General features: G+C 46.0%; 1 protein-coding gene across 8 annotated transcripts in view; it reads right to left on the bottom strand.

Annotated features, from left to right (window-relative positions):
* The window catches only part of EFCAB6 (EF-hand calcium binding domain 6), a 249,752-nt gene that overhangs the window by 113,677 nt on the left and 114,309 nt on the right, over positions 1-21,766 (bottom strand). For 6 of the 8 annotated variants that reach the window (XM_086712072.1, XM_086712077.1, XM_086712075.1 and 3 more), the window contains 7 exons: positions 21,601-21,711; positions 17,076-17,181; positions 10,569-10,736; positions 7,298-7,351; positions 7,041-7,201; positions 1,900-2,073; positions 143-311 (listed from right to left, as the gene is read on the bottom strand). In XM_086712072.1, the coding sequence (XP_086568198.1) occupies positions 143-311; positions 1,900-2,073; positions 7,041-7,201; positions 7,298-7,351; positions 10,569-10,736; positions 17,076-17,181; positions 21,601-21,711 (943 nt within the window). The remainder of the gene's footprint in view (positions 1-142; positions 312-1,899; positions 2,074-7,040; positions 7,202-7,297; positions 7,352-10,568; positions 10,737-17,075; positions 17,182-21,600; positions 21,712-21,766) is intronic. The other 2 variants (XM_086712076.1, XM_086712079.1) reach the window with 2 other exon arrangements.

The following is a 21,766-nucleotide window of genomic DNA, read 5'->3' as shown; positions in this document are numbered from 1 at the left end:
GGTGCCTAGAAATGAATGTGCTTTGCCGGTAAGGGAATAAACCCTCACTGAAAATGTAATGCCTACCCTTTAAAGCCTGTTAGTATGAACCTCTCCAGGAGCAAAAGAAAACCCAGAAACACAGAGAAACCCATTCCCCTACCTTCTTGAAGTCATGCACGTTAACTTTGCCAGCCGGCTCCTTGCTGAAGTCAAGAGGTATTTTTCGGAATGCTGGGTCCTGCTGCTGTATGCATCTTTTGTGTTTTTCGATCACTTCCTCCTTAGTCGTCTTCTTGGTCAGGGTGCTTTTGTCCCCAGTGGGCTTGGTTCTAAAATCACAATCGGGAATTTAGCAGAGTGCTTCCTACAGACCTCACCCGATTTCGATTCAACCCAGGGCAACAGGAGGCCTACCAGCCCCTTCTCACCAACAAGGAACCAGATTCTCAGATAGATGGAGTGGCTGGGGAACTTCGTACCCGCCCATGGCTTGTGGGTTCCAGAGAGGTCCGCAGCACTGTGTCAGGTGAAAACTCTCCCCGTGTGGCGAGTATGTGGCCACAGGCCAGAGCGGGGAGCTCCAGGAAATTGCTATCCTTGTGCTAACGTTCTCAACTGTGCTTTGAGCTGGCTCAGTAGGGCATGTGACTGGCCGACATGGCGGGGAAAAGTAAATATTTGTGTGAAGTCGGAAGATGAAAAGTCACAGCCCTTTACAAAGCTTTAAATTAAATAGGCCATTTAGAGATAGCCAGGTCCAAAAAGTCATAAAACAGCCATGGGAAGGAAGGGAAGTTTGCAATTATTCCAAGTTGATTTACACAGTCAACTGGATTTATCAAACCCAGATTTTATGCCACGTGCTGTGTGGGGGAGAGGGTGTGCAGTTGAGGATAATGAATTCTCCAGCTCTCCAGAAGTCTCTGGGACCCCACTGGAGTCGGGGAAGGGGAAGAGCTGAGCCTTTCTCTTGGAGAAAGGACTTCTCCTCTCCTGCTGCTTCCATCAGCTTTGAAGAGCTCTCTGGGAATGCCCACATTTTATAAAACACATAATTATCATTACTTCTTCCATTGGTTTTAGGAGGCAGACATACCTTGTCACAGACTATTTAACCTTTCCCTTAAAATACCATCCTTCTGCCCATTTATAAAGCTACCACTGAAATGTCCAGATATTCAAATTTCATTAGCACAGCATTAAAATATTCCCACTGCTCTATACTTAAGAACTTTTTAAAGGGAAATGACAGAGCGAAGTCTGCTGAATAGGTCTACATTTTAACTTTCCTTGTGGATTTATTATAAGCTATGAACCAGCAAGTTAAAATAGTATCTTTTCATTAGACTAAACCTATATTTTTCAAAATGAGGAAGGGCTAGAATATTCATCAGTCCGATGTTTAATAGATTTGCTAAGCATGTTTTATTGTTACAATTCAATTTGGTGATCATTTGAATAATTCTATCATTCATGTCAGAAAACGTTAACTGGTTTAATGGGTATATTTTACCATAAATATTAAACAGTCGTAAGAGGTCTAAGTTTCTGGAAAAGGACAAATGTGAACGCAGGCATGTATTGGTTGTGTGGCAGACAGGTTCTCTGGGAGTTGAAGGTCCTGGGTTCTTGACCCAGGGTGGCCACTAAGTTTGCAAGTAACCTGAGGTCAGTCCCCAGACCTTGCAGACCTAAGTGCTTTCATTTCCAGAATTAATAGGTCAACCCACTGATCCCTAAGATCTCTGCTTGCTCTCAACTCCCCTGACTCTACTGGCCGTATGTATGGTTTGCTGTTTTTCTCATTTAAGTAATAAAATATTAAGACATGCGTTTAGTTAATGAATATTTACGAACCACCTCCCCTACAACAGACACTGTGGTTTTGATACGCGTTTTCCTTTTGTTCTGTTTTACCTCTCAGGAAGGTCTGGCTGCTGCTGTTCCTCTTTATGAAAATGTTCACCGAACACTTGATCCTTCGGAACGAGAGCTGGAGAGATGGTGGGTGGACCGCTAATTCCGACGCGTGCCAAAAGTTCCTTGTAAAGGATTCTTCCTGAAGTGATATCCTGAAACTTACTGCAGAGTCTGAATTTTTAAAAGAATCAGAACACACCCATTAGGGTGGCGGAAATTAAAAAGACTGACCCTACCAAGTGCTGACAAGGATGGGAATACCTGTGGCTGGTGAGGTACAAAATGGTGCAACCATTCTGGAAGACACCTTGAACATACACCTCGCATACACACCTTAAATACACACTCATCCAGAGGAACCAGCCCCTCTGCCCTCGGGTATCTACCCAAGAGAAATAGAGACGTAGGTCTATACGAAGACCTGTACAATCTATTCAGCTTTACTGCAGTAGCCAAACACTGGAAACAACCCAAAGGTCCCCCATATGAGTGGCTCCACAAGCTGTGGGAAGGAATGGACTACTACTCAGCAATAAAAAGAGACCAGCTGCACATACACGTAACAACGTGAATGAATCTCAGAATCATTATGCGTGGGGAACAGAGCCTGACAAAAAGGAGAACGTCCCACATGCTTTCATTTATATACAACCCTAGAAAATTCAAAGTCATGTGCAGTGACAGAACGCAGATCAGAGGTTGCTAGGGCTGTAGAAGAGATGACTCACAGAAGGGCATGAGGAAGCTTTGCGGGGCGGGGCGGGGGAGGGATGGGAATGTTTGATATCTTGACTGATGGCTTGTGAAGGCTTCATAGATATAGACACATGATGGAGGTCCTCAGCCTGTATCATTTAAATACGCGCAGTTTATAGTTTGTGAAGAATGCTGCGATAAAGATATAACACATACAAAAAGAATAATTTTTTTAAATTGCAAGTTCTGGTGTGGAATCATGGAAGGACCTATATTGGAAGTTTGGCATAGGCAACTATTTTAGAAAAATGTAGGAACCCACCAATAGGGCAAGGACTACTTTTCTCCCCCCACATTTTATTTGTTAATATTTTTCTAATCATAAAAGTTGTACGTGCTCATTGTGGCAAGCTTGGTAAAGCCTAGAGACCAAAACAATATTCCACGTATTTGTTAAAATACAAAAGGCAACAGAGCGCGGTGACTCCAGGTGCGGGCCCTGGAATCTGCCTCCCTGGGCTTGAATATCAGCTCTGGACTTAACAGTCCCATGACTGGGGGCAGCGGGCAGGAGGTGTGGTGGGTGGGCACTTCCAGGGCAAGCGGGGGGGAGGGACCCGAACTATTTTCATACAAGCACTACCCCGCGCTTCTCGTGCACAGTGGGTTTCTCGGAGGCCACATGACGTGTGACAAGCACCAGAATGTGTGCTCAGGCAGGTTGTGTCCTCTGACGTTTTCAAAGGCTGTACAAATGTTTTGGGTATAAATGAGGAGCTAGAGTGAGTTTTCAGAGGTTAGCTTAGTTTCTTGACAGCCTTTAACTAGCTCATTACCGGCCACCTGTGCCTACACCTGCTCTAATTTCTGTACCCTCCTCATCACCCAATATGTCATTATTTTGAAACCCCCAGGTTCCTCCGGAGCCTACAGGGAAACGCAATGGGGAAATACACGTTGATCTTCTGCAATAACGTTTTCCAAAGGTCTCAGTTTGAATTTCTAATACAGTCATACTGAGAGATCTATTCCATGTAACGAAAACTCTGAGGCCCTCAAGAACTTTTAAGCCTATCAGAGGGTAGAGAATCGCCGACCTGGGGCACATCACCTTTTCTATGCTTCAGTTTCCTCGTCTATAAAATGCACCTACCTCAGAGGACTACTATAAGCATTAAGTGACACGATCCATGGAAGGCTCCTAGCACTACACGGACGTGTGCATGCGCTCAAGAAACTGCAGCGGTAATAACAGCATCGCGATTATCACGATGATGCTTTATACACAACCAGGGGCACCGCACGAGCTCGGAGGCCATCCTCGGTTCAGGAAGCTCCGGCCATGGATAGAACTGCTTCGAGAAATATTTATGCTGCCAGGTAAATGACACCGTGCTAAGTGTCACAGCTACAACTGTGAGCAGACAAAACAGTCCCCACCTCATGGGGCCAAGCGGCCGGGAAAGTAGGCATTTGGAACTGAGGGAAGAGGCCATCTAGAAGCCCAGACGTGAGAGAGCTGGGTGTTTTCAGGAAACAGAAAGCAGCTCAGTCCGGGCTGGATGGAGAGCAGCGGAAGTAAACGTTTCTTAAGTTCAGCGCTGGATGGAGGGCTCTGCGTCTAGGATCTCCCTTGACCCTTACCACATTCTCCTAAGTAACGTCTGAGCAAGGAAATCGAGGCTCAGAGAGGTTAAGGAACTTGCCCAAGTGCACAGCTAGTTCAGGGCTGAGCCGGGATGTGAACCCAGGCAGTCTGGCTGCGGAGCCCGGGCTCTGGGGGTGCGACGATCATGAGGGGCCTGGGAAGTCATTCTTAAAAGCGTCTGGATGTCTTCCTAACAGCAACAGGATGCAAGTGTTTTAAGCAGGGTTTAGCATGAACAGATCTGTAGTTGTGACTGGAGACTGGACAATGGATTAGACACACTCCCATCTTGAAGACCCAACTACCTGCATGACCAATCCACTGGATTTCTTTCTTTCTTTCTTTCTTTCTTTCTTTCTTTCTTTCTTTCTTTCTTTCTTTCTTTTCTTTCTTTCCTTCTTTCTTTTTTTTTTTTTTAATTTGAGAGACAGAGAGCTAGGAGAGGGACAGAGGGAGGGAGAGGGAGAGGGAGAGGGAGAGGGAGAGGGAGAGGGAGAGGGAGAGGGAGAGGGAATCTTAAGCCCAGATGTGGGGCTCAATCCTATGACCCTGGGATCATGACCTGAGCTGAAATCAAGAGTCAGAGGCTCAACTGACTGAGCCACGCAGGCGCCCCAGCTTACTTATTTTTCTTTCTTCCTTCCTCCCTTCCCCCTTCCTCTCTCCTTTTCTTCTTTCCTCCTCCCTCCCTCCTTCCCCCTTCCTTCCTCCCTCCCTCCCTTCTTCCTCCCTCCCTCCCTTCTTCCCTCCTTTTCTTCTTCCCTCCTCCCTCCCTCCCTTCCCCCCTCCCTCCCTCCTTCCCCCTTTCTTCCTTCCTCCCTCCCTTCCTTCCTTTCATCCTTCACTCAACACTTACTAAGCCCTGACCACACGCGGACGCTGTTCTACCCCGGGTACTGGAGCTTCGGGAGTCAATCACTTCTCAACACTGCATTCTCCAACCTCCTTGCAAGCTCACCGCACCTGCTGGGTCCACCTCGCCCCTTCCAGCCCCACGGGTCCTGCTTCTCTCCTGAGGCCTAGTCTGCTAAGGCAACAGCCACTCTGTGTGAGTGCTCACCCCGTGCTTCCGTCCCGCGTGCCCCCTGACCCACAGACTTCCTCCTGCTCCCTGAGCACCCAACACCACAGGCTCTGGACCGTCACCCTGACCAGAATTCTCCGCCTCCCTTGCTGGCTGTGCCAGCCAGGTCACTGGTGAGTGGGTGGTATTCCGCCAGGTCCTACCCGCACCCTCTCACCTCAGACGGTCTGCTATGTGCTCCCAGATGAACCCCTGCCGAACAGATGCTCAGGCCGTCCGTGCAAGGAAGACTCCAAACCGTGCTGCCGCCCAGGCCGCTCTGTGCACCCACACCCTCTGGGAGTCTCCTTCCGGAGTGTCACTCCGTGTTTCCTAACTGGCCGACGACACTGCCTCTGGCCGGCATTGGGGCCCCCTCCCCCGCCCCCGTCCACCTCCACGTCCAGTCACCGGGTCTCGTCCTTCTGTCAAGCTTACCACCCGCAGCCGCCCCTCTGTGGTGCCACTGCCACCTCCGCGTCACCCACCCATCCTCCTCTCGCCCTGCACTTTCTCCACGGTAATCCTTGCAAAGCACAAATCTGAAATTGTCACCTGACCCCTGGGCTGTGCTTGTCCACCACGGCTGCACGTGAGAGCCAGTGGGGGGCTTCAATATAACGGTGTCCTGGACAGGGCATGGGCACTGGGGGTTTCAGAGCTCTCCAGGTGATTCTAAGATGCTGCTAGGGAACCAGATGACCTGTCAAGACGCCCTGCCGGCTGACCCGTCCCCTGGTTGGGCTGGGTCATTCCTGCCTGGCCCTCGGCAGCAGCCCTGCTGTTCTTCCCTATATAACTTCCTGCCCCGACAGCCCCACGTGACTCGCCAGCCGCCCAATGTGCCTGCACACTCGCTTCTTCCCCTGCCTGGGCCCCACCCAGTCCCCCCTGAGCTCCCTCTAGAACCCTCTCTCTGGACTTGCTGCCACCTGTCTCTCCCCTTTCCCATGTTTCCCACCCTCCAGCAAACCGGCCTTTCTGCAAACGTCCAATAAACTCAGATGAACGCAAACACCGAGCTCTGCGAGCCCCTCCTGCTCAGGAAAGCCTCGGCCTCACCCTCTTCCTGTAAACCCTTCTTTTCCTACAAAAACCAACCACAGGGAAAACGGGTCAGGAAACAGGAAGGTTCACAGAGAGGAGACTCAAGCGGCCAACAGCTACCAGGAGACCGACTGTGTTTTGGGTCACCTGAAATCGATGTAATGCAATCAAAAGCGACAAATACAAGATTTTAAACTTTCCACGCGAGAGGACTGAAAGGGAATTAGAGTAACTTCCTTCCCCCCGACTCTATTGGATTTCCACCGAAAGTAATCTCCCAGATCACCGTCCACAGCAGGACACATGCACCAGTCTCTAAGGTCATGCAGCTCCGAGTCCTACAGCAACAAGCTTCGGCGGACAGCGGGACGTTCGGGTAAGGAACGAGGCTGCGCACAGCCTCCGGGCTACACGACTCTGAATAGCTACGTGGCTTCTCCAGACCTCGGCTTCCTTACCCACGAAAAGGAGTAGCAGCCACCTTCCGTGGTCGTCGCGAGGACTAAATCATAGAGCACATGCCCAACTCTCGACCAGTGTCCTACGTTAGTGAGCACCCAGTAACCAGCAGTTATTATCAGTCCTCCCTATCGGTACTGCAAACATATGTAGGAAAAGGCTGAGGATTACAAACGGGCTTGATGAAAACACGACACGGATTAATTTTGTCACCAAGAAACTTACTTCAGTAAACGCTCAGCTGTTAAAAAGGGGCAGAATATGTGCATGATTTTCTTGAAATTATTTTGACCAATGAGCCCTGTGTCTCCGAGGTCATATGCCTGTAGCATTTTATAGAAGGCTTGTAGATTCCTAGCAATTGAGTCATGGACGATCTCTTCCACCTATCATAAAAAAAGCAAACAAACATATCTACCAAGCGGCACATTTGTAACCTGGGGTGGTGGCACCCTGGGACCACGTGGGAAAGTGTTACTTACTGAATCCCAAGCCAGGAAGAGAGGCGTTTTGGGGTCTGCAACTTGTTTTCCTGTCTAATTGGGAAAGAGAAAAGTATATAAACACAAATCACTCATAAAGGCAGGAGGACCTTTGGAGGCAGACAGACACGGACTGTCAGCCTTGCTCCTGATTCGCCAATTCACTTTGAGTTCGTGAGCAAATGAGTTTGCCCACTAATCCCCACCTGGAAATGGGGATAATAGCATTCAACCTGAACTTATTTAAAAAAAAAAGGGGGCGCCTGGGTGGCGCAGTCGGTTAAGCGTCCGACTTCAGCCAGGTCACGATCTCGCGGTCTGGGAGTTCCAGCCCCGCGTCAGGCTCTGGGCTGATGGCTCAGAGCCTGGAGCCTGTTTCTGATTCTGTGTCTCCCTCTCTCTCTGCCCCTCCCCCGTTCATGCTCTGTCTCTCTCTGTCCCAAAAAAATAAATAAACGTTAAAAAAAAAAAAAAAAGTACAATAAACGTAAAAGAAGTCTATCACCTAGTAAGTAAACGCAACATAAAACAACAATGGGATGGCATTTCTGCCTTTCAGAATAGTAAAAATGAGAAAGGAGGCCTATTGCCAGTATCGACACGGGCTAATCGTGGACAGTCTGCTAAATCCACAGGCCGTGGGGCGGCAGCAACCACCTGTGGGGGTGGGGAGGGAACAGAGGTGGAAGAAAAACTTAACTGTCACCGTGTTCCCGTTTGCACCTTTTGCATTTTGTACTTCACACATATATTCCGCTTCTCAAATAATTAAGCTAACTTAAAGAATGAAATGTATCCTTTGACCCAATAATGCCATTTCTAGAAATGAAATCTACACTAAAAGAATACTCATAGGGTGGTTGAAAAAGCAGGCACCACGATATTCACTGTAGCAAAATTTATAAAAGGGGAAAAAACCAAACACCTGCATTGCAACAGGGAATCGTTACTCTGTATCTTTTAAGATCATACAGAATTTTTATTAACAGTGTTAACAGCATGTTAATAAGGGACAGCATGGACTGAAAAGTCATTAATTATAGGATCTCATTTCATTTTATTTTAAGTTTATTTATTTATTTTGAGAGAGAAAGTGCGTGAGTGGGGGAAGGACAGGGAGAGAAGGAGAGGGAGAGAATCCCAAGCAGGCTCCACACTGTCAGCACAGAGGCTCAGACTCATGAACCGTGAGATCATGCCCTGAGCTGAAATCAAGAGGCGGACGCTTAACCAACTGAGCCACCCAGGTGCCCCTATAGTATCTCATTTTAAAATAGAATAGATATCATATATCAAAGTATGTATCTAACTCATAAAATTGCATAAATTAAATATGCACAGCTTTTGTATAATAACGGCAACAAAGCTGAAAACAACGCGTGTGTGGGTGTACGGGTTCATAAGCACATACAACAAAGGGTAACAGTGAGTGGGTAACAACTCCTCAACGTTAGAATTAGTGGTGTTTTTCTTTTCCTTCTATGTGCGCGCCTGTGTTTTCTAATCTTTCTGGTTCGTTCGTATATGTTCATTCATCCACTCACCACACTGTTTTGTGAGTGCCCGGCACCGGGCTAGCCCCCGTGGCCACAATGGGCCTCCGTCTTTGTGGAGACGTGACCACATAATGACAAAGTTGTGACACCATGATTGGGCAGGTGTGTGAGGTCGGTGGCTGCCAGAGGTGCCACAGAGGGTCCCTGGGAAGGCACCGGTGCCCCAAGACCTGCAGAATGGCCCCAGCAGGGGAGAGCGGCATGGATGGAATCCTGGCAGGAGCAGCAGCACCCCAAGAATGGAGGAGGGACCTGGGGGCGCCCGAGGACCTGAGCCAGTGTGGCCTATGAGGCTTCTGGGAGCCGGGCAGCAGGGCTAGACCATGTGGGCCCCTTACCAACCAGGGTAGGAACTTCAGCTTTCACCTAGGAGCCCTGACACCCATCTGAGGCTTTTAAGCATGGAGACTGCTGGGTGTGGTTTATATTAAGCAAAGACCATGCCACTTGCCACGTGGAGAGCAGATGGTTTCCATGTCCATGTTTTGTTTTTAATTTTTTATGTTTATTTATTTTCGAGAGAAACACAGTGAGAGCAGGGGAGGGGCAGAGAGAGAGAGACAGAATCCGAGCAGGCTCCAGGCTCCGAGCTGTCAGCACAGATCCCCACACAGTGCTTGAACTCACAAATGGTGAGATCATGACCTGAGACAAAATTGGATGCATCCCCCGCCCTCTTTTGTTTTTCGAGAAAGATGCTGCGTGTGGGGTTGCTGTGATGGTCAGAAGCCACAATTCTCAGCAGCTAACACAGGAGCCGCACAGCAGAGTTCAGGAAAAGGTCCAATCACTCTGTCCTGTGTGAGGGCCCTGGGACTTACTTTTGAACTAGGACTCAAGAAGGACCAAACGACGTTGGTTTAGGATGCGGTCGCCACCTTGCACAAGGTGGGTGCTCAGGAAATCGTAACATTGATGAAAAGCTAATTTGCACCTGCTAAAAGAAGTCTATAAGAAACACTTCAACAAGAATCTCCCAATGCCTATCCAATGCATTGCCTGACACTAATCTAATTTTTTAAAGTTCTTAAAATTTTTAAGCGCTAATAGCTATTAAAATTACAAAACAATATTTCTAATAATAAAATTCTGTCAGCCTTTCGATCAAAGGAAAAGCAAGTATTGGGGGCACCTGGGTGGCTCAGTCGGTTAAGCGTCTCGCTTCGGCTCAGGCCACGATCTCACGGTTTCTGAGTTCCAGCCCCGCGTCGGGCTCTGTGCTGACAGCTCAGAGTCTGGAGCCTGTTTCAGATTCTGTCTCCCTCTCTCTCTGCCCCTCCCTCCGCTCGTGCTCTGTCTCTCTCTCTCTCTCAAAAACAAATAAACATTAAAAAATTAAAAAAAAAAAGAAAAATATTGGTCACTAGAGGCAATAAAGTTAGTTTAAAATGGGAAACTGTGTAAGACGCGGTTGCAGGAGGGGTGTCACTGGCACGCTGTGAAAAGAAGGTTACATCCTGCATATATAGGTGCCCTCATTCTAGGATGGCTTCCCAGAAAACGTCAAACATCACCCTTGGATAAGATTTAGACATCAAGAGTTAAAATCAAACAACTCAAACACTTAACTCTTCCTTAAAATGAAAATCAACTCAGCTGAAAAACGTGTAGTCATTTATTTAAGGCCAATTTCACCTGCATCCCATATTTCACTAAAAATACTTAATTTCCTGCCATAAAGAGAAAATCAAACATGGAGTTGTTGTAAAACTCACCTCAGGGTTCTCTTCAAGCAGTTGGATGAACGTGTTGACGTTGACCCATCCAGTGCCCCCAGGGTCAAGGGTCTGCATTAGTTCTTTGAATTCTGAATCGCTGACTTTTACAACCTCGCAATTTAGAATATGTCGCAATTCTTCCCCTGTTATTTGTCCGTCGGGTTTCTGAGCATGAGAATGTATACAAGGGGATTTTTTTTAAAAAAGGAAAAAGGAAAGAAAGCATTATATAACATACAATGACGTATATAACATATATATATATCATATATGTGTAAAATATATACAACAGATATAACATATATTTTAAATGTTATATATATTTTTAAAAAAGGCAATTTTTTTAAAAAAGGAAAAAGGAAGGAAAGCATTATATATATATAACATCAAACATTGTATGTATATATATACATTTATATATGTGTGTGTATATATATATATACATTGTGTGTGTACATATATACGTGTGTGTGTGTGTGTATGTGTATATATATATATATATATATATATATATATATATATATATATGACATCACTGAGTAAAGAGTGGGCTCTGGCCGAAGAGAATTATGATGAAGCAATAATCCCTCAGTTGGTGGTCACTATGTAACACTGGGAGCCAAGGGCAGTGTGTGGGGTGGGGCAAGGGTCGGGGGACGCTGGGACCCTGCAGGGCTGCTCCCACAATGCTGTCTGTCAGGGCACGGGCAGGAGAGGGCCCCAAGAGAGGAGGGAGACCCATCTCTCAGGCACAGGCTGATGCCCTCCCCAGGACAGGCTGAGCGCTGGCGGTGACAGTTCCTCCTACCCTGTCCCCACCTGAGGGCTATGTGGCTCCGTCATACAGGGCACACAACTTCCCGGCAATTCAATTAACAACTTGCCGATTTACTAAAAATATTAATGATGCTTATTTTCACTACCACCAACCTCATCAATTACATAAATGGACAATTACTTAGCAAGAAAAATCTCAGCCATGCTGCATAAAGAAAACATATTATCAGCAAAATACTGTGAGGCAAATTCTTCCGCCAGAATAAAAAATTACCAATAAGTAAATTAAGTATCAAAATTAAGAGATACTGTTTACTGGAAAAAAACAGGGGGAATAAAGAACCCCTACCTCCTCATAGGGAGTGTGAATATTAACGTGGCAGAGGGGCTTACTAAGTGACAAAGTGGTGTGCAAATGTCAACCGTTACTTTGGGGTCCAAAGCCAGAACTAAGGATACAAGGTTGTCTCAGGGAAAATTAGATAATTTAGAGGAATGTATGCCCGCTTACTTTTTAGCTTGGGAGTGATAATCAACTATTTATTGTCCAAGTAGGACAATTATGGTTTTCAGTAAGCATATAGCATTGTGCAACCATCAACCACCACCTGGTTCCGGAACATTTCCGTCACAAGAGAAACCTCGCGTCCACTCGCAGCCACTCCTCACTTCCGTCCCCGACCCAAGGCAACCGATCTATTTGTTGTCTCTCGGTGTTTGCTTTGGTCTGGATATTTCGTGTATACAGAAGCATACAGTTTATGCATCAGTATGCATTCTGCATCTGGCTTCTATCACCTGCCATAACATTTTCGCGGTTCAATCCAGGATGCGCCATGGATCGGTACTTCGTTCCTTTTCATCCTTGTTATTATTCCACTGTATGGATATGCCACATTTTGTTTCTCTTACCACAAGCAGAAAAACACTTGGATCGCCTCGTTTGGAGATTATGAATAACGTGGGTACGAACATCTGCACACAAGTCTTCGTGTGGACAAAATGTTTTTACTTCCCTTGGGCAGCTACCTGTGAGTGGAATTGCTGGGTCAGGTGGTAGATTTCTGTTTAAATTTTAAAGAAACGACCATGTTGTTTCAACGGCAGCTGTACCATTTTCTATTTCCACCAGTAGGAGAGAAAATTCCACGTTCACGTCCCTGACGTGGTCCACTGACTGCTGCCTTTGTGATTTCATCGTCACCATAAACTGGCAAGTGGTGCACCAGCATGCTTCTGACTCGCATCCCTGGTGTCTAAGGATGTTGACCATCTTTTCACGTGCTCATTGGCCATTCATATGTCTTCTTTTTTTTTTTTAATTTTTTAATGTTTAGTTTTGAGAGAGAGAGAGAGAAAGACAGGGTGCGAGTGGGGGAGGGGCAGAGAGAGAGGGAGACACAGAATCCCAAGCAGGCTCCAGGCTCTGAGCCGTCAGCACAGAGCCCGACGCGGGGCTCGAACTCACGGACCGCGGGATCGTGAGCCAAAGTCGGACACTCAACTGGCTGAGCCCCCCAGGTGCCCCTCGTGTCTATTCAAATATTTTGCCCATTTTTTACATTGGGTTGTCCTCTTACTGAGTTCGAAGAGTTCTTACATAGTCTCCAGGCAAGTCCCTTACCCAATATATAATTTGCATTTATTTTCTCCCAGAACATTCTGGGAGATACTTAATGGTATCATTTGGAGCACAATTCTTTAATTGTGATGATTCCAGTTTATGGGGGCTTTTTCCCCCTTTATGGATCATGCTTTTAGTGTCCTAAGAAATACTTGCCCAACACAGGTCACAAAGATTTACGCACATGCCTTCTTCTAAGAGTTTTGTCATTTTAACTCTTATATTTAGGTTTATGGTCCATTTTTAGTTGTGTATGTGGCAAGGCAGTTCCTCTTTTTTGCACATGGCTATCCAACAGTCTCAGGACCATTTGTTGGAAAGATGATCCTCTCCCCCACTGATCTTGTCAAAGATGGATTGACCATGAACATTAAGGTCTATTTCTGGACTCTCGGTTCTGTTCCATTGAGCAATCTGTCTATCCTCCTGCCATTGCCACACTGTTCTGACACCATAGCTCTGTACTAAGATCCCAAAGTGCTCTAACTTCGTTCTTTTTTTCCCAGATTGGTTTTGGCTATTTGGCAATCTTTTCATTTCCATATGAATTTTAAAATCAATTTTTAATTTCTGCAAAAAAAAAAAAAAAGACAGTTGAAAAAAATTGGGGTGCCTGGGTGGCTCAGTCGGTTGAGCGTCTGACTTTGGCTCAGGTCATGATCTCAAAGGTTCGTGAGTTCGTGCCCCACGTTGGGCTCTGGGCTGACAGCTCAGAGCCTGGAGCCTGCTTTGGATTCTGTGTCTCCCTCTTTCTCTGCCCCTCTCCTGCTTATGCTCTCTCTCTCTCTCTCTCTCTCTCTCTCAAAAATAAATAAACATTAAAAAAATAGACAGTTGGCATTTCAACAGGGTTTGCATTGAACCTGTTGAACCTATAGATCAATTTGGAGAGAACTGCCATCTCAATACTACCGAATCTTCCAATCCATGACTGTGGAATGTTTCTTCATTTATTTACATTTTATTTAATTTCTTTTAATAGTGTTTTGTAATTTGCAGTGTACAAGTCTGGCACTTTTGTTAAATTTACTACTGGGTATTTTATACTTGTTGATGCTATTGTGAGTGGCACTGCTTTCTGAAGTTCCTTTTCAGATTGTTCGTTGCTAGTTGATAGAAATGTAACTGATTTTGGTATATTGGTCTTATATTCTACAACCTTGATGAACACATTTATTATTTGCAGAAGTCTGTGTGTGTCCACTGTGTTGTCTGTAAGTAAGGACAGTTTTACTTCTTCCTCTCCAATCTGGATGCCTTCTATTTCTTTTCTTCCAGGATTGCACTGTCCAGAACTTCAGTACAATGTTGCAGAGAAGTAGCAAAAGTTGACATTTTGTGTTTTTCATCATCCTGGGGGAAACCATTCAGTCTCTTACCGTTAACTGTGCTGTTAGCTATGGGTTCGTTGTAGATGCCCTTCATCAGTTTAAGGAATTTCCCTGCTCTTGGTCTGTTGAAAGTTATCACGAAACAGGGCTGGATTTTGCAAATCCTTTTTCTGCATCTTTCAAGACGATCGTGTGTTTTTTTTTTTCCCTTAATTCTATTAACATTGTGTACTATATTAATTGATTTTTTGGAAGTCGAACCAAGCCTGCAATCCTGGGATAAATCCCACATGGTCATAGCATTTAATCTTTTGTTTGTGTTGCTGGATTTGGTTTACTTATGTCTTGCTGAGAATTTCTACAACAATATTCATGAAGGATATTGGTTGTTCGTTTTCTTGTGATCTCTTTGTCTGGCTTTAGTATTAAAGTAGCATCGGCCTCAGAGAATGAGTTGGGAGGCATTCCTTCCTCTGATATTTACCGGAGGTTTGTGAAGGACTTGTTATTATTTCTATAAGCAATCTTTGTAGTCTTCAATGTAGAGAATTTTCTTTTTTTTTTTTTTGTTAGGTTATGTTTCTAGGCATTTGATTTTTTTTAATAAAATTATTAGAAATGATATTTTAAAGTTTACTTTTCTAATTGATTACTGCAGCTTACAGAAATACTATTGATATTTGAACACTGACCTTCTAACTTCTGTTATTAATTCTAGTATGTTCTGGAAGATTCTTTTGGACTTTCTACCGAGAAAATCACGTGGGCTGCAAACAACACTGAAAACAAGGGTGGATAAACACGTAGGGTACAAATAGTTTTTGGGTGACAGAAAGTGAGCCACGCCAGGTTTCAATACAAGTGATCGAGGTGACTGGGTCACTCAGAGGGAAGGTGGTGGTGTGTGGAAAGAGCACACATAGCTACTTGGGAGGCAAGAGTCGGAGCAGACGTAAAGCTGCCTTTCTTTCTGTAACAATTCTGCATCCCTGTCTACAGCAGCAGAGGGACGTGCTTCCCGCCACTGTCCTCTGCAGCCAGGCAAAAATGCCCTCTCCTGCCTACTCCTGGCTCTCTCCCTCTGCCTGCCTCCTTCCGGGTTCCAGAGCGTGCCCAAGACCACGGCAAATGGCGGTTGGGGGTGGGGCGGGGTCGGAAATCCCACTTGGCATTCGGCAACTCTAAGCATCAGACGCTCACTGCTGTCATGTGTCACTCCAGAGTGTGAGCTCATCATTGGCCAGGCCTTTGCGTCACTCATCTGTGCGATCAGCGCCAGGGCCCAAGGCACGCATGGCCCAGCGTGGGGCAGGCACTCGATTCCTCACCCCTGCGTGTTCGTTGATCGGTTCTGTTTGTGAAACAGCACATCAATGACCGCTAAATAGTCTCATATTTGGAGCGGCTGGCGTTATTACAGCCCTCCATTAACGGAGATGAGATTTCACTGTTTTTAATTAAATTACGTCAATGGACCACTAGGCGCTGAGGCGGGGAAACACACAAAAGCCTTCACTTGTGTCCAAGAGGAGGCCCAGCCGACACATTCGCAGGCGGCTCTGCCCAAGGCTGCAGTGGGCCTCCCTCTGGAGCAGCTGGTTTGAGTCAAGCCCCGCCACTCACGAGCTGGGAGCCTCAGGCCGGATACTTAACACTGCCGTTCCCTTTCCTCGGCAGATGAGGGCAAAGGGAAAGGCTTAAACGGAGATCGTGATAGTGTCTACCTCACAGTGGTGTGGAGAGGCGGAAGCGAGTGAAGACGGGTAAGTCACAGGAGACAGTCCCCGGCACGTCGTAAGCACGCATTATCATCGTTCACTCAGTGTAAGAGACCAGGTCATCTAGTTCTAAAGATTACTTAGAACAGGCAGGCTAGCTAAAATGCTCCCCTCCCCCAGGAAAACAGAACCCCAAATCTCTGAGTCTACACTAGGCTCAGAAACCATAAGCAACGGCATTCTAGATCAACGGAGACGAGGAACCACAGTCTCCAGTATAGACAGCAAACCTCTGAACCTTGAGGTCCGCCTCCAGGCCACGTGGGCTCCTCCCCAGAACGCTGCCCTACAGCCGCCCTGCAGGAAGGCTCGCGCCGAGGCCAAGTGTCTCCTCTTCTGCACACAGTCAGATCTGAGTCTGAGGCAAAGCAAGTCACTGGACTCCTCCATGTTTACTGGATTCGGCTGTTGAATGTGCTTAGTCAGCAGCCAACTTGGGAAAAGGTTGCACGTTTCCAAGGTATCCAAATGCTGCTTTCTAAATACACATTAAGGTGGGACAGGAGCTAATATTTAAAGCGAGTTACAAATTCATGAATTAGCCTCCTTCCGCAGCATAATTAAACCATTAAAGAGGCTCTTAAGAACTAAGAAAACGTCCCTGTGATGGGCCACACGTTGTTACGAACCCACACCCTCTGGGCTGGGGTGAGGAAGGCTCAACAGGTCCGGCTTACTCATTAGGCAGTGAGTGGTGAGCAGACAGTGCACCCTCGGCGACCTTGCCATGAGCTGTTCTCATCCCCTGGCATCTCCCTCACCTCGGTGCAGGACATTTTATGTTATCTGACCTCCCAATCCCAGCCAGCTCCTGAGGTCAGGAGTGAGGTTATATCCCTAAGCACTCGGGACAATTGCCAGCTTATAGCAGGAGCTCAAAACGTGTGTTGGTTGGGTAAATGGATGAAAATACAGTTTTTGTTAGCCCGGGTCTGAGTGTTCTCGTTCTGAGAAACAGTGAGGTTTTCACCAGGGAAGGGGTTCGAAATCTTACGGTCTTGGCGTTCAGTAGTGCTTTCTTCAGTGACGCAGAGTGACCCTCGTGTCTAGATAACTTGGGGATAATGTTTTCCTCGCAAGATTGATTTTTAGAAGTGATGCTACAAGAGGATGAAGAGAAAAACAGGAATAAGGTTACGCTCTTGAACTCTGTTCTTCCTTAATGCAAAAAAAAAAAAAAAAAAAAAAAAAAGCACCTTACAACCATCACAATGCTTTATTAGTGGATGGCTTTTCTTCCTGAAAGTGTACTGTGCTTGTGTGGGCCCACTGGTCGCTCAGGCAGTGCGGTACCTGATAGGGGAGACGGTGTGGATGCCATCAGCCTTGCTGTCCCATCATTCTCCATTTCCCATGCCAGCTAACCGTGGCTAGCTGTCTCGCCAGTCTGTGCCCCTGGTCTCAAAAGAGGCCGGGAAAGAGATCACGATCACCGCTGAGAGTGTCACCTCCCTGTGTATAAGGGGGAGCACGTCAAGGCACACTCACCCACACGGTAAGTGAGGGCACACGCTCCCCGTGTTAAAACGGTGGGAATGTCAACCTTAACAACGTCCCCCTCCCTGTTGACAATGGCCACGGCCACCAACATCATCAGAGCCCTCTCCTCTCCTTTTCTTCCCTCTTGCAACCGTCCCCTGAGCGCAGGTCCATCGGTCTGGACGTGTGTTCCTGAAGGCCTATGACCACCCCACTCAGAAATCAAAGCCGACTTCACCCTGGACTCTGATCAGAAGGGGGCTGCAGAATCTCATCATACAAACCTACAGATACCCCTGTCGGCCTCTGCTTTTCAATGTTCAGTTAGACGGGATGATGTTTCCCACTAAAAAAAGAATGAGGGGCGCCTGGGTAGCTCAGTCAGTTAAGTGACCAACTCTCGATTTTGGCTCAGGTCACAATCCCAGGGTCGTGGGATTGAACCCTGAGCTGGGTGGGCTCTGTGTGAGCATGGAGGCTGCTTAGCAGACACATAGATCAAGGGAACAGAATAGAGAACCCAGAAATGGACTCACAAATGTATGGTCAACTCATCTGCAACAAAGCAGGAAAGAGTATCCAATGGAAAAAAGACAGTCTCTTTAGCAAATGGCCTGGGAAAACTGGACAGCAACTTGCAGAAGAATGAAACTAGACCACTTGATTACACCATCCACAAAAATAAATTCAAAATGGATAAAAGACCTAAACGTGAGACAGCAAACCATCAAAATCCTACACGAGAAAACAGGCAGCAACCTCTTTGACCTTGGCCACAGCAACTTCATATTTGACATGTCTCCAGAGGCAAGGGAAATAAAAGCAAAAATGAACTATTGGGACCTCATCAAGATAAAAAGCTTCTGCACCGCAAAGGAAACAATCAACAAACTAAAAGGCAGCCAATGGAATGGGAGAAGATATTTGCCAATGACGTATCAGATAAAGGGTTAGTATCCAAAATCTATAAAGAACTTATCAAACTCAACACCCAAACAACAAATAATCCAGTGAAGAAATGGGCAAAAGACATGAATAGACACTTTTCCAAAGAAGACATCTAGATGGCTAACAGACGCATGAAAAAATGTTCAACATCACTCAGCAACAGGAGAATACAAATCAAAACCACAATGAGATACCACCTCACGCCAGTCAGAATAGCTAAAACTAATACATGTTGGCGAGGATGTGGAGAAAGACGAACCCTTTCGTACCGTTGGTATGAATGTAAACTGGTGCAGCCACTCTGGAAAACAGTATGGAGGTTCCTCAAAAAATTCAAAATAGAACTACCCTGTGACCCAATAATTGCACTACTAGGAATTTATCCAAAGGATACAAAAATGCTGATTTGAAGGGGCACAGGCACCCCAATGTTTACAGACGCACTATCAACAATAGCCAAATTATGGAAAGAGCCCAAATGTCCATCAATTGATGAATGGATAAAGAAGACATGGTATACATATTCGATGGAATATTACTCGGTGATGAAAAAGAATGAAATCTTGCCATTTGCAACAATGTGGATGGAACTGAAGGATATTATGCTCAATGAAATAGGTCAGTCAGAGAAAGACTGATATCATATGATTTCACTCATACGTGGCATTTGAAAAACTCAACAGACGACCATAGGAGAAGGAAAGGAAAAATAAGATAAAAACAGAGAGGAAGGTAAACCACAAGAGACTCTTAAATACAGAGAACTGAGGGTTGATGGGGGTGGGCTGGGGTGAGGGAGACAGGTTCAATGGGTGATGGGCATTAAGGAGGGCACTTTTCGGGACGAGCGCTGGTGTTGTGTGTAACAGATGGATCACTGGGTTCTACTCCTGAAGCCAAGACCACACTGTATGTTAGCTAACTTGAAAATAAATAAATAAATAAATAAATAAATAAATAAATAAATAAATAAGAAAAAAGATTCTCCCTCTCTCTTTGCCCTTCTCCCCCACTTGTGCTCTTTCCCTCTTTCTAGAATTAAAAAAAAAATGACAGTGAATCAGCTCAACAATTCTCACATCCGTTTGGGGCGGGGGGGTTGCTGCATCTACACAGCCATCTTACCTTTCTCCAGCTGTACAAAAACACAGAAACACACACACACCTACGACCATTTCTAAGAAATATATAAAGTAGGGGCGCCCCGGTGGCTCAGTTGGTTGGGCGTCCGACTTCGGCTCAGGTCATGATCTCGCGCTTCGTGGGTCCGAGCCCCACGTCGGGCTCTATGCGGACAGCTCGGAGCCTGGAGCCTGCTTTGGAGTCTGTGTCCCCCTCTCTTTCTGCCCCTCCCCAGCTCGCACTCTCTCTCTCTCTCAAAAATAAACACTAAAAAAAATTTTTTTTAAAGAAATATATAAAGTAGCAGAATTCCTGAGTCTGGTTGCTCATGTGACTACTGCAACCTGGTTTTTCGAAAGATCACTGGCACAGGAATGAATGGATGCTTCTGCAATAATCATCACCTTATACAGTACCACTGACCAGGGGCCCAGTAGTTCTCTGGTGTGTGCTGGGGGTGGGACAGGGGGTACCGTGCTAGGCACTGTGGGATGTTTAGAGCAAACCTGGCCACCGCCCACTAGATATCATTAGCGCCCCCACCCCAGCTGTGACAACCAAAAACGTCTCTGGGTGGCTGGGATTGCACCTAGTCGAGAATCACTATTTAAACTTTATTTATGTTGAGAGAGAAGCAGGGAGACAGAGAGAGAGAGAGAGAGCACATCCCAAGCAGATTCTCCACTGTCAGCGCAGAACGTGATGTGGGGCTTGATCCCGTGACCTTGAGATAGTGACCTGAGCCGGAATCAAGAGGTGTCAGACACTTAACCAATCGAGTCACCCAGGTGCCCTGAGAATCACTGTTTTAAAGTAAATGAAACTCACATTTTAATTCTTTCCTATCTTTCAGTCAAGAAAATAGCAAAAAAACAGAAGTAACTTCACTTAATAGGCTCACGGAGTTGCATCCCAGGAACGGGGTGGGGGGTGGAGGGGTGGGGAGGGAGCTTTAAATACCTGGAAGGCCAGTAACCAGGGCAGTTTGTCAAATATTCATAAATCCCTGAGACACAGAGCGGACCTAGTGAAATGGGAATTAACTCTGCGGCCCCGTGACTCGGGCCCAGGGGTTCGGAAAGGCAAGATGCCAGTGGGGGCCGCCTGACGGGAATGCAGACACACCAGACAGCAGCTCCTGGCTCCTTCCACTCCTTACCCGTGTGGCCTCTGACACGTTGCTCACTATTCTGATGCTCTATTTTTCTCATATTTTACTTCACAACAGAGCATAGTGCTTTCGATGAACGTGCCGAGATTATAAAGCCTGGTTTTTTTCCTTAAAATGTATATAGGGCGATCCATACAGGATACACATTCACGTAAACAAAATACTTCCTAGAGCAAAAGCCTAAACTTTAAAATGTCATATTATTAAGCACTTGTTTTACATTTTCGGCCCCACCACAATTTACGTGATACGTAAATCTGAAGTTGTAATAGACGTTAGAATGAAAACAGAAATAATGGCGCTCGGGGCCAAAAATCCCCCTGACCCACGATATCTGCACCACGCATAGTGGTCAGGAGACAAATGAATGTGGATTGCTCCTTTCTGTGTAACACTTAACACAACATGCTTCTACACAATTTCCCAAGAACACACGCAAAGCTCAGTGTGACGCTGGCAGCGTTGATGTGCGCACGTCCAATACTCAGTCTCCATTTCTGCCTCCACCGCGCTCACTAAGTGGCAGGTCTAGTTAAGACCCTTACAGTCTCAGGTTTTCATCTAGAAACTGGAATAATAATTATACCCATCTTATAGTTTAAGGCCATTTGAAATAAGAATGCCTGTATGGGAAACAGTTGATGAATGGTAAATCGCTATGTCAAGGTTCATAATTATCCCATGAAGACTAATTTGTGATTCAAAACCTGAAGAAAAAGTAATGCAGATATTCTCATAGATTATAATAGGTGTAACTGAAATTTGGTTCTTCTGTTTTTGTTTTTGTCTTCCCACATACCTGTTTCTTTCGGTCGGGGGAACTGTGTTGTTGACTTCCAACCACTGGGACTCATAAAGTGAGGTTAGAAATTGTTTCCAGTTGACTCTAGCGGTGGTTTTAAGTCCAAATCTGGATTTAAAAAAGTAAAAATATTACTTTAAATATTTTTCGTATAATGTTTCAT

This window comes from Puma concolor, chromosome B4, assembly GCF_028749965.1.
Source record: "Puma concolor isolate L17-30 chromosome B4, mPumCon1.1.hap2, whole genome shotgun sequence".
Classification (NCBI taxonomy): Eukaryota; Metazoa; Chordata; class Mammalia; order Carnivora; family Felidae; genus Puma; species Puma concolor.
Note: the sequence above shows the minus strand (reverse complement) of the source record. Positions and strands in the feature narration are given on the sequence as shown.